Source organism: Phoxinus phoxinus (genome assembly GCF_949152265.1).
Source record: "Phoxinus phoxinus genome assembly, chromosome: 5".
NCBI lineage: Eukaryota > Metazoa > Chordata > Actinopteri > Cypriniformes > Leuciscidae > Phoxinus > Phoxinus phoxinus.
Window position 1 is genome coordinate 30,778,658 of NC_136880.1, and position 12,665 is coordinate 30,791,322.

The 12,665-nt window shown below is 38.6% G+C and overlaps 1 protein-coding gene across 1 annotated transcript; it reads right to left on the reverse strand.

Annotated features, from left to right (window-relative positions):
• Positions 1-470: 470 nt before the first annotated feature.
• Positions 471-2,330, reverse strand: LOC306998979 (zinc finger BED domain-containing protein 4; the record flags this gene model as incomplete). The annotated part of the gene is made up of 1 exon (XM_079613378.1): positions 471-2,330. One exon carries the CDS (start codon positions 2,328-2,330, stop codon positions 471-473), a length of 1,860 nt encoding a protein of 619 aa, XP_079469504.1.
• Positions 2,331-12,665: the final 10,335 nt, after the last annotated feature.

Here is a 12,665-nt window from a genome sequence, read left to right on the forward strand (position 1 = left end):
CGATATTAGTTTTTTCAGGCCGATGCCGATGCCGATTTTTTAAAATCCGGGTCGGCCGATGGCCGATAAATGCTGCCGATTTATTTTGGCCGATATTTGGCCGATATGTGCTTGTTTTTAACCTATATTTGAAAGATATAATTTAAGTACACAAATAATTACTAAGATAGACAAAATTTCTCAACAAAAACATTTATTGAACGCACCTGAACTTGTACACTTGACTTAAATTAAAAATGTATAACGTAAAATAAATAAATAAATAACTAAATAAACGAAACAGGTAAGAAAATAAGCTATCAAATAAACTTTTCAATGAAAAAAAATAAAGTTTAGGAATGTGGAATGGAAAGGAAATAGGAAGGAAAGGAAGGAAATAGGAATGTGCATTATATTATATTTAGTTTTAATCCAACTTCCAGACCCTGAGTCTTCTTCAGCCCACCCATTCTCCACTGAAAGTTCTTAGGCTAATACTCCCAGTTTAAGAGCTGCAGGTTGTAGTGCAGGAAACACAACTGCTCTGCATGTTCCCCTGTGAGCCTGCTCCTCTTCTTTCCATAGATAATCCCAATCTCGCTGAATACTCTCTCGCTGGGAACAGAGGAGGGTGGTGGACAAAGGAATTTTCTTGCAAGTGGTGCTAGAAGGTGTAGGCGGGATGCATTCTGTTTCCACCATTCTAGTGGCAGACCAGTCTGTCTGTCAATCAGTGGCTCACGGAGGTACTGATCCAGCTGCTCAGTGATGTGTTGCTCATCATTTTCTTCAGCAGGAGTTCCACCATGTGCCCCCAAAATGTTTGCGTACATCCGTTCAAGAAGACCAGAGGGACCGGGTTGTTCTTCCTCCTCCTCCTCCCGTCTCCGTTTCGGATCAGATTCTTGGACTCCAGTGGTGGCTGTATTGCACTGTTCAGACACGATGGCGTTCTCTTCTTTCACCCATTCTTTGGCCTTATTCAGTGTCTCCACTGAAAAGATCTGACCCTTATAGCGAGGATCCAGCAGCGTCGCCAGCACCAAACATCTGTTCTCCTCCATCTTTGAAAATCTCCTCTCCAAGCTTTGAAACATGGTTTCCCTGAGTGTTTTGATACCACTCGTAGTGGGACCCTCTGCCTGAAGCACCATCTTCAGCACAGCAATGCTGGGAATGATGCAGGAGACGGACGCCTCTGCCTTACTCATTTCAAAAGTCACTTCCTCAATGGGGCCCAGTGTCTCGATCAAATTTGAGATGAGGGCCCACTGGTCTGCAGTTGGGGTTGTAAACTTTCCATGTTCTCCTGCATAAATGTTCAGAGCACGCTTCTGCTGCAGCATCCTCTGCAACATGTGTAACGTGGAGTTCCAACGGGTGGGAACAGCCTGAATTATGCTGTGCCGGGGGAGGTCAAATTCTTCTTGAATGTCACTCAGACGCTGTTTTGCGAGCACAGAGTGGCTGAAGTGTGTAGCACATGTCTTTAACTTGGCGATAACGTCCCCCACTGCTCTCTGACTGCTGATGCCCTCATTTACCACAAGTTGTAATGTGTGTGCACTGCAGCTGAGATCTGGTATTTCTGCCAATCTGAGGCCTTTAATCATATTAGCACCACTGTCTCGGAGCACAAGCACAACTCTGTCGGGGGTGATGTCCCAATGTTTCAGCATGCTAAGGAACATCTTGCTGATGTATTCTCCAGTGTGGGAGCCAGACATGGCCTTAACATTTAGTACCACTTGTTTTCTTTCCCAGTCACTATTAATAAAATGGCATGTAAGACTCATCAACGACTCCGTCTCCCCAGACCAACAGTCTGTCGTGAACGCCAAATGAGGGCCAGCATTCTCTGAGGTGATCAGTGTTTTGATTTTCCTCTCCACACCTTTCATTATGTTTTCCAGCATGTCTGTGCGGTAATATTTTTCAGTCTTGAGGCTATACCGGGGTTCCAGTGTTGCAATTAAACGCCGAAAGCCAACATCCGAGACCACTGTAAATGGCTGGTTGTCTGTAGCAATCATTTCAAGTATTTGTGTATCAATCTTTTTTGACCTCTGGTCAGAATTTTGCCATTTTCTTTGCGAATCGAACATTTGTGCTATAGTAGGCTGACTGAGATTGGCGGAAGCAGCAGCCGCTGCATCTTCTTTTTCTTTTACTGCCTCCTTGTAATCCTGGATGTGGTTTGCCTTCAGGTGATTCCACATGTTTGTTGTGTTTTTACTTTTGCCTTTCTCAGCCCCCATGCTTACCAACTTGCTGCATATGTTGCATTTGGCCTTCCCTGGTGTTGGCTGGGTGAAGCGTTGCCATAAGGAGGTGGTTTTCTTTTCAGCCATAATGACTAAAAAAGGGGGAAAATAAAAGGTTATGTTAATATTTTTTGTTTAGTATCTTGACATCATCTTCAAGTCATTTTATAGATAGAGATATAAATCTAAAAAATGTTTCATAATTCAGCTAATAATTCAGTGCATTGTAAGTAATACAAGACTAAAAACATTTCTATCCTCTTCCCAAAAACTGTCCTGAAACATGTATTTATGGATTGTTTGTTTTGTTTGATGGACAAAGCTAAATGGACATAACCTAATTATCGCAAAAAAGGGGGAAAAAAACTTTAGGCCATATGCTCAAAATTAAATGATTTAATAATATAGTAGTAGCAATAACCAGTGGCGACTGCTGGTCTTTCAAAGAGGGGAAGCTCATTTTCGGCCTACATCATAAAAATGGTCCAAAACTTCCATCAAAATATGTGTATCGTGATTGTCAAAACATTAGGTAATTAAACAGAATTTTATTAAGTTTAGTAAAAACATGTTACAATGTTTACATGGTACAATGACTGTAGGCTACTGATTTTATTATTGCATTTCAATTCAATTTTATTCTTTTGATTTGATTCGGTTCTTGATTCAATATCGATTCATTTGGATAAATATTAGGTAACGTTAGCCTAACTTACATTCATTTTTTTTTTTTCAAGAAAAAAAAAATCTCATACATGCTGTAAACATACAGAGAGCCCTGTCAGCTGGTATTATTATTAAAGGTTAAATAACATCTCAAATTAAATATAATACAAATATAATATAAAGATGTCATACAGTGCACATATTTAGCAAAATACTCCTCTCTGTAGCTAATTTTTCTAGCCAACTAACGTGCAATGGTTATTAAATGGCTTTCTTGATCCTGAGGTAACGTACGTTAAACCCTGGTTAAACCTAAACGTTGAAAAACACTGATTGCTCGATATTAAGTATGAGGGATATACATTTTGGTAAGTTGTACTGGATATTTCAACCTGCTGATTCGTGTTTATTTATTATTTACTAACGTTAGTTGTAAAGGGTGAGAGATGATCTGTCACGTCACATTTACAAGTGCTAAAGCGATATTTATTGTTTGAATTTCGTAATACAATTTACAGAATTGGAGAGCTGAGAATTTGCTTATCAAAAGTAACCTTCTCTTTGTTGTCTGTCAGTGTCAGTGTCCTCTTTGCTTCGCGATTTTTCCCTGCGTGAGAAAAGCGTTTTTCAGTTTACTTTTCATTGAGCTCGAATAGCTTCAGCTATGGACAGAAATTCTGTCAATCAAAATGACAGACCCTCCAATCACCACGCAGACGCTCGGAGTCCGGGCCCGCCCACTCCTCCATTCCCCCCAGAGACGCTGAGCGTCCGTGGGCGGGACATAATCGCAGCATTTATCCAATGACCGTCTAGTTTCGCAGCACTGAAAAAAACTGTTCAAAGCAGCCCCATTGAAGTCAATGGACGCTCGGCTTCAACAGAAAAATGCACTGTGACGCTACGGCAATGAATGAGAAGGAAATCGAGTCAGCTGACCAGCTGCTGATTCTGAACGAACTCGTCTTCGAGATGAACGCGTTCTAAAGCATTTTTAGTCAATAAAATGTTAACAAAATAGTACATATATTTGACCATTAATTGTTGACATTATAGGGGAAGCCGAGCTTCCCTTGCAGTCTTAAAGAAATCGCCACTGCGTACTAGTAAATTGTACATGTTTCCACTGTTCGATCGCGTCCGCGCCTCTCACTCACACACACACACACACAAATATAAGTAAACACTCTGCGACTTCTCGATCGCGTCCGCGCCTCTCTCTCTTACACACACACACACACACACACACTCGATCGCTCCCGCTCCCGCGCCCCTCTCTCTCTCTCTCTCTCTCTCTTTCTCTCTCTCTCTCTCTCTCTCACACACACACACACACACACACACAAATATAAGTAAACACTCTTTGACTTCTCGATCGCTCCCGCGCCTCTCCCTCACACACACACACACACACACCATTTTCCAGCATTGCAATCTTTACATTGCAGCCTGCTTCAGAGCTAAGGCAGGTATAGATTAGTTAATTGTATTAGTTAACATGTAAATTTATACACCGAACCGTGACGCCCGTACTGTTTCGGTTCAGTACAGTATACATGTACCGCTCCACCCCTAGTCTACAGTGAAATACAGTCACACAACATTACACTGTTTGGCCAGCATTTTAACCGTGTTTAATCCAGCTAACGGTATGCTAAAGTTAGCTGCTGACTAGCGTCACATGCAGCGAAGCGGTGTTTCTGTTATTCTAACGTCCGTTTTTAGAGCATCCAAGAGAAACAAATGCATAACAGTAGCACCGAAATGAAGCACAGAAATCCGTGTTGATATTCGGTTCGGTAGATAACGGTCGTTAAGGCACCAGTGCCGCGACGACGCTAGCAAAGCCAAGCCAGTCCTTCACTAGCTTATGTTAGTGCGTTGGTCTCTTTTTTTATTACTTATTTCTCTGCATTGAGTGACAACCCTCTCAAATATAAGACACACAAACAGAAAAAATAAGTCTCATATTATTTACTGTCTGTAATTGCAAAATTCTTGCTTACTTATTGTGATGTTATGATAGCAACCCTTCTGCTGTGGTAATGCAACCTCAACTGCTATCAATATCCAAAGTAGCCGAACGTCATGTCGCCTATTCATGTTTTTTCTCGAAGTTGGCAGTATATAAAAGTTTTTAATTAAATATAAAGGAGTTATAAGAATGGAATCCTTACCGTTTTCCTTAGACACTGGAAGCTGAAGGTCTGCGATCTGCTCACTCTGCTGGAAAATGACTCTAGGGGCAGCGTGCGTCGTACACGTGTGCGCCTGCCTAATAATCGGCTTGATATAGGTGGATATTGGCCGATGCCGATTATGTTAAAAAATGCAAAAAATCGGCCGATTAATCGTCCGACCGATTAATCGGTCGACCTCTACTTAAGAGCAACTTACAAATGCATTGACTAGCGCTGTCATAGGAAATCCCCATAACTGTTAAATGGACAACGACAAATATATTGCTTTCCTCAGCGGACATTCAAACTTGTTTTGTGATTATGAAAGATTGACCAGAAGAATGTCAGCTAGATACATGTAAAGTCCTGAAATATGTAATCAGTGTCCCGCATTTCAATTTCTGCAGGCTTTTTTGAGAATTTGCCACTGGTGATACAACTCTTGTTTTATTCGTGAAATAAAGACAGTAAAAATATAATTAAATGTAACAAGTTACTGTAAATTTTTCCTTGGTTATTAGTAATAATTTCAGGATGTCAAACTGCATAACATAAGCTTTTATGGGATTCAATTTAAGAATACACATTTTGTAAGTCAGATTGTCACCATATTTTTGCAAATGGTCTTGGGCAGTGTTCCCGATTTCTCCCAGGCAACAGCTTGCACTTTAATTCCCTCTGGTCTGACCGAGTTCTTAGCTCAAAAAGAATCGAGAGGAGCAGAAAGCTGTCGTTGCCATCTTTAAACTTTTTTGCTTAGTTAAATGATGCAAAAATTGGCACAACTTCTTCCTCAAGCCATCTTGTCTGAATTGGGTCAACAGAGAATCTGCTTTTTATTTTGTTCCTCCAAATGCTATAAGCCCATCTACTTAAAAAGATGGCCTATCCTCCCCACATGGCTTCCTGCAATTTGTGTTATTACATAGGCCTACTTATTTAGTGTAAGATAAATGGACACAGATTTTGCAACATTGACAAATATACTTGCTGACTCATCATGACTAACAAACTGCACCGCATGCAACAAAAAAAAGCCAAAAAAATTGTAGGTGGAAATAATGTTTTTTACCTTTAATGTTTCATATTAATTGTGTACAATATTGACTATTGCCTATATACAGTGTACAGTACTACTACTGACTATATTGTTCCTCAATTGCAACTTATGCTACATCAATGTTGGCAATACATGTAGTTCACCCAAAAATGAAAATTCTGTTGTGGGCATTGTTTTGTGTAAATGTGTTTGCTTGTAAACGTAGTTTTCAATTCAGATGCCGAGGCTTTTTCACGAAGTTGTGAATCCCGAGCTCATTAGCAAGGCTATTATTGGTCATTTGGGTTCCTGTAGGTGACGTTAGCGTCCTGGTTGGCGCCTATTTTGTATACCAAAATAATGGCTGCACCAACGCCTACAACAACCACGCCTGACGAGGAGTTCGAAATCTACACTCCTGACTAGCTTATTTTTATTTATTTTTGATAAGAACAGTGGATAAAACCTGTTGAAAGCATACTGTTTGTGTTTAATCCAGGGTCTGATTTAAAAAAAAAAAAAAAGTCGTGACAGTGTTTTTCTTCTGAAAACAACATTGCCTATCTATAGACCCTTTTACTGTTTGTACACAATGATGACGTAGCAACGTATGCGCGCGCATATTGGCAACGGAAGTATGGCGAGAATCAGCAGAGTGTCAAGTGGGTGCTGCAGACGCAAGCATTTTTTATTATGTCTTCGCTCCAAACAACACGTTTAATCGCCTGCAGCCACAGGCGCTGCCGGTTCTTCTGAAACGGCCGTGATCCTGTCGGAATACTATAAAACGTAAGCCCCTTGGTGGAATATCGATTAGTGCAACCGTAAACGCAACAACCAGACATTTTGATGCTGGGAAACCGTTTTGATAAACTTTCGGAGTTGCTAACACGTTAGAGCCAGTGGGGAACAACACTACTTCCGTTGCCAAAATGCGCGCGCAACTATTTGATCACGTGGGCTGTAAAAGGGTCTATTGACATTGACTGATACACTGTGTGTATCAGACAGAACATATACAACTTAAATTTGATATAGGTCTTACTGAAGGCATTTAATGGTCAAAATATTATTAATAAATATTCAAATATTAATAAACAAACAAACTTCGAATATGCTTTTTGGGCAAAAGTCAAAGCCCTAAGCACGATAGTACGATATTTCTTCAAAAGCAGTACATATGTTGAAACGAAACGCAAAGTGGACCGGGACCTCATCGCTTTCACATATCACAAAGAAATCAAAACACAAACGAACTGTTCTCAGACCACCCTCTGAGGTGGTCTGACTCTGAGTAGGCTACAGTTCACTTTTTGGTCCCTTTAGGGGGGTCTGAGATCACTTATATTGCACACATATAGGCTACACGCTGAACCGCTCCGAGAGTGTTTGGAGGGTTCAAACGAACTAGGTGTGAAAACACCCTGGGACATCTGGTACCAGGATATGTGGCATTTAGTCTCTGTTTTTGTTTGCTCCCGGATGCTGTTATACAGCTGCAGTGAAACACTAGGAAACAGGTTCACTGACAGCATGTGGCAAACAGTGAAGCTCCAACCACATGCTCTTGAACGTCTCTCAGACTGCTGTCCCTAAGCCCGCTGGGTAGGAAGAGTAATTGGATTTGATGAGAGGGAGGAGAGAAAAGAGCGCCTATATGTGCACGCTTAGATTCTCTTAGTCATACCACACACTGCCAGTAAGTTCACAGAGGATGGCTTTATCCGACTGACAGTTTGAAATTGCCTGTGTCCTCTAGAAGGTTTAAACCAATTAGAAATATTGCTATTATATACAGTGAATCTTTAGGATAAATTGATAAATTAATGTTTATCTTTGCAACAATAAACACTGATTAATGTCAATCGGCTTATCCAAATGAATGCGTCTTGAATGAATGATAGTCTTCATTCCCGGCAATCCGGTTCCTGTTAAATGGTTGCTTGAAATGGATGAAAATTTCTGCCAGCTTTTAAGGTAGGGATGAATATAACTCTCTAGATTCCTTTAATCAAAAATAATCAGAGTAAATGATGACAGTTATGCAACACATGCACATTTTCTCTGGTTGAGAGAAAATGGTGCAATTGTTTCATCATTTTGAATTCAAATAATATCTATTTTATCTTGGTTGAATGTTAAGACAGTTTCTTACACTGTCACTAGTGTATATGCAAGATTTTGTCTTGACTGTCGGTGGCAATTTTAACACTAATAAAAATTGTGTAACTAAAATGTTTAATTAACATTATTTCATCAAAGGATATTGAAAACCGTTCAAATTGGTTTAACATATTTTAGATCATTATAATGTTTGTCCCACTTTACCATTGTAATTTAGGCTTTTGTTTTAATCACACAATATTCCTGGCAGCTAAAATAATTAAAGGTTAAAAACTATTCAGTAATTATGGGTGCTTTGATGATGCATGATCTTATTTAAGATACACTGGGTTTCATTTTCAGCCTTTACGATCGCTCATAATTGGTTGTATTCAATATCACAATCTTTTCATTAGTGCAGTTTGTTTTGGCAGTTGGCTATATCAAAAGATGTCATATGAATTGTAGTGGTCTGTAAGTTTTGAAGGGCATTGTAAAAATTGTACAATTACCCTCGTTCTTCCCTATTCTAGCACAATAATGTTTTTTGTGTTTCTTAAAGGGGTGGTAAAATGCCCTTTTCACAAGATGTAAAATAAATATCTGATGTCCCCAGAGTGTGTGTGTGTGTGTGAAGTTTTAGCTCAAAATACCTCACAGATATTTTTATATAGCATGTTAAAGTTGTCACTTTTTGAGGGTTTGCAAAAACGCACCTTTTTGTGTCTGGCCCTTTAAATGCAAATGAGCTGCTGCTCCCGACACAGAGGGCGGGGTTTCAAGAGCTCGTGTGTGTTAGCACCTCCGCAGACACACACTAAATTGACCGAAACTGTTCTGCCTTTTGTTTAAACGGAGTCAGTCAGACAATGATGGAGAGACTCAAGAATAAGTGACAACCTTAGAAAGCAACAGGACGTCTCTGAATGGTTAGTTGAGTTAGTTGAGGAATTTATGTTGCTGATGTGGCATTAAGTATCTTCAATTAGCATATTCTGTCATGATAATCTATAAATCGCTCATATAGGAACTGTTGTGAGATGCACACAGAGTGACTTTCTATTGCATGTGAAAAGACAGATACTATAGTTTGAGCTGACTCACAAATGTACTCTTATACAACAACTTTTCCTCTTCTCAACATGGACTGTGTGTTCAGGGGGCGGGGTTTATGCAAATTTTATGGTTGGTGATGTCACTAACCCATGAGGAATGTCGTGTAGTCCCTACCAGCCGTTTGTTGTAGTCTTTAAAAAACGATTTCTTTAAAATCAAATATCTCCCTTTGCTTTGAACTTTGAGCATTGTAACTTTGCAGATGTTGTTCATGATCAAACAGCAAAATTACACACTAACTAAAGTTAGAAAAGTGAAATCATACACAACCACCACTTTAACATACAGTATTCCCCAGTCAAACACGACAAAAACATATTTTGATATATTTTTAAAATCTTTTTTATTTAGTTTGCTTTTCACAATACTCAGCAGGTTTATTTCTGACATTACACACACACACACACACACACACACACACACACACACACACACACACACACACACACACACACACACACACACACACACACACACACTTCCCACCATTAATTTACAAAAAGATGAATACCATAGTAATTTAATCCCAACTGGCAAGTGATGTCAGCTCTATCTATAGCACACTAGCTGTGACGTATTCTCGGGGTCACAGGTGAGCAGCGCTGTTGGAAAGTACCAGGACCTTTTTTCCCAAGGGGTTCAGTAAAGCAGCTTCAAGGAGAGTCAAAGACTTTCCTTACAAGATCTCCTTAACAATTGGCTTTCATAGCGCCACTTCCTCTAGTTACCTGCCCTGCGATGGAATTATGGCATCTATTACTTCGGTCCCAAAAGAAATCTCTTGAAATAAGTTGTCAATGGCACTCACTCTGTCTATCAAAATGATAGGCAGCAAGACGAACCCACTGAATCTGTTATGAACGAGGTTACAGATGTCTGTCTGAAGCTCAATGTAGTACCAGAGTGCACAGAAAGCCCTTGACAAATTGTACAACATTCACAATACAGAAACCGATAACTGAAGAAAAAGACAGTCATGACAAACTGAAAGATGAATGTCTTTCAAGGTATTTTATTTATTTATTTATTTATTTATCCATGTTACCTGTTTTGAGATAAAAAAAAAATTTACTTATTTGTCTCATTGCCTTGTTACCCATTTTGAGAGAAATAAATAAACATTCATTTTAATTTTCCCATAACCCTGTTACTACCCGGTGTGAGATTTATATATATATATATATATATATATATATATATATATATATTTTTTTTTTACCAATTATAAATATTTAAACACTTTATTCCATAACATAAGTGCGATTTATGTATGATATAATAGGGATTTGATTTCCTTATTTTCTGACATTTCTGCAATCCAGGCACATTCTTTAGCTACAGGAATCTGACTGAATTCAGAAAGGCAGGTATAATAGCTTTATGCAAATTCACATCTTAAGACCTAAGTAATGTCAGCACAAAATGTAATTTCTGTGGGTTTTTGAAGAAATTGCAAATAAAAAGGTATCTAATTTTGTACACATTATTTCCCTCCAAATTGCTGACAAGTGACAACAGATATTAAATTCAAAAGGTACATGTATATTTATTTTACAACAATTCTGTAAAGCAGGGTTTCTCAAACTGTTTTTTTTCTTTTTTTTTTACAAAAGGAAAACGTTTTGTTATTATTTTGAATGTACACAAAAATAATACAGTTTTGAAAGATGTTGTGCTCTTTTCTGTATGTCCATAAATAAGTTGTAAAATAAGTAAAAAAAAATCAAAGTGATCGCACCAGCGCCTCTCACCCGCATACAACATACCAGTTCTAGTGTTGCTAACTTGATATCACAGCCTATTCATCATCAAACTAAAAATGCAGTCAGCCAAAAATAGAAAAAGTTATTTGGACAAAACAATATGCAGGCTGCGCTGGTCAGCGTGACTTACCGTCACATTGGTGTTATTCAAACACATTTTTGGATGCCGTTTTATGTGGAAACTGGGACACGAGTGAAGTACAAAGCCTTGCTTACATAATAAATAATAGTTTGGCATCCAAATACATGTGAATATGGAACCATTTGGATTTGTGCCAAATGAGAGAAGTCCAATGCCAGTTACAGTTTCGCTTTAAATACATTTTTAGGCTTTAAAATAAATATTGTTTGTAATGAATGCCACTAAAATTTGTTTATTTTAAAAGGCTAGTATAAAATAAACATAAGGGGGACTAAAATAGTTTTTTATAATGTTTGTAAACATTGTTTTATTGACTGGTATTTTACATGATTTATTAATGTAATAAAATGTGACTGGTGCACTGATTTTTTTTTTTTCAACAACTAAGTTTGACCTAGTGTTGCTGTATTATTAAAAAAAATCCATATTTACAGATGTGGGCCATTTGCGCCAATAAAACAAGCATATTGGCTTCATTACACCCACCCACTTAACTTTGGGTTTAATCACTGTTATAATTATGAGTTATGCAAAAATGCATTTGGCAGTACATTCCTGGATTCCTTGCACAGAGCTTCCTATCAGATCATTATTGGTCTTCAGTTGTGTTGTGTTCAGTTTAGCCAAAGTGGTCAATGGCCTGCTTAAAATCTGACGAAAGTATTAAAAAATAAGATCCTACAGAAGGGATCACAGTTTTAAGAGAAGATCATTGTTTCATGATTAGACTCATTTTTCATGAGCTCTCTGCCTCGCAGAGTAATGAAGCCATTATCCTGACCTTGAGGGCCCTAGTCAAGGACGTCACATTGACAAGTACTCAGCCATGCCTACAGGCAGGCCTACTTTTACTATTCTGCTGTATACACACATAATTAGATTTTCAGTTGTCAAAGCACATATCACGAAAGCACTCCCTAACCCTCTGCCCCCATTTACGTAGAACAACCACTGGCCTTGCGAGTGCCTGGCCTTTCATTTTAAAGAGTTAGATAAGAAAAAAGGTCTGTTCCCCAACATGCCTGTCCCTTATTGTTGGACATAGTGGTTGCTCAGACTAGTAGAATGACCGTAGAAATGTTTATGGATAGCTTTTCTGACCAGAAACTGAAAACTAAAACTGCCCGTACATGTTGTCTAAACATAGGTCAAGTTGTTTCCAAAGACCATTAGCTCCAGAACTGCTGAAGTGTATTAAATGTGGCGTAGGCCTAGTGATCCGGTGTACAAATAATGTCAAAGGTACACTACAGTGGCTTTCTCATTTAATTATTTATTGGAAATTTATTGAGCCAGTATATAAAAAAATATTTGTATCGTACACAATCACAACGGGGCTCAAATTTCCGCACAAGATTGCTGGTATTGGGCATAATTAAAAAAAAAAATTTCGACAGGTTTCGCTCTTATATG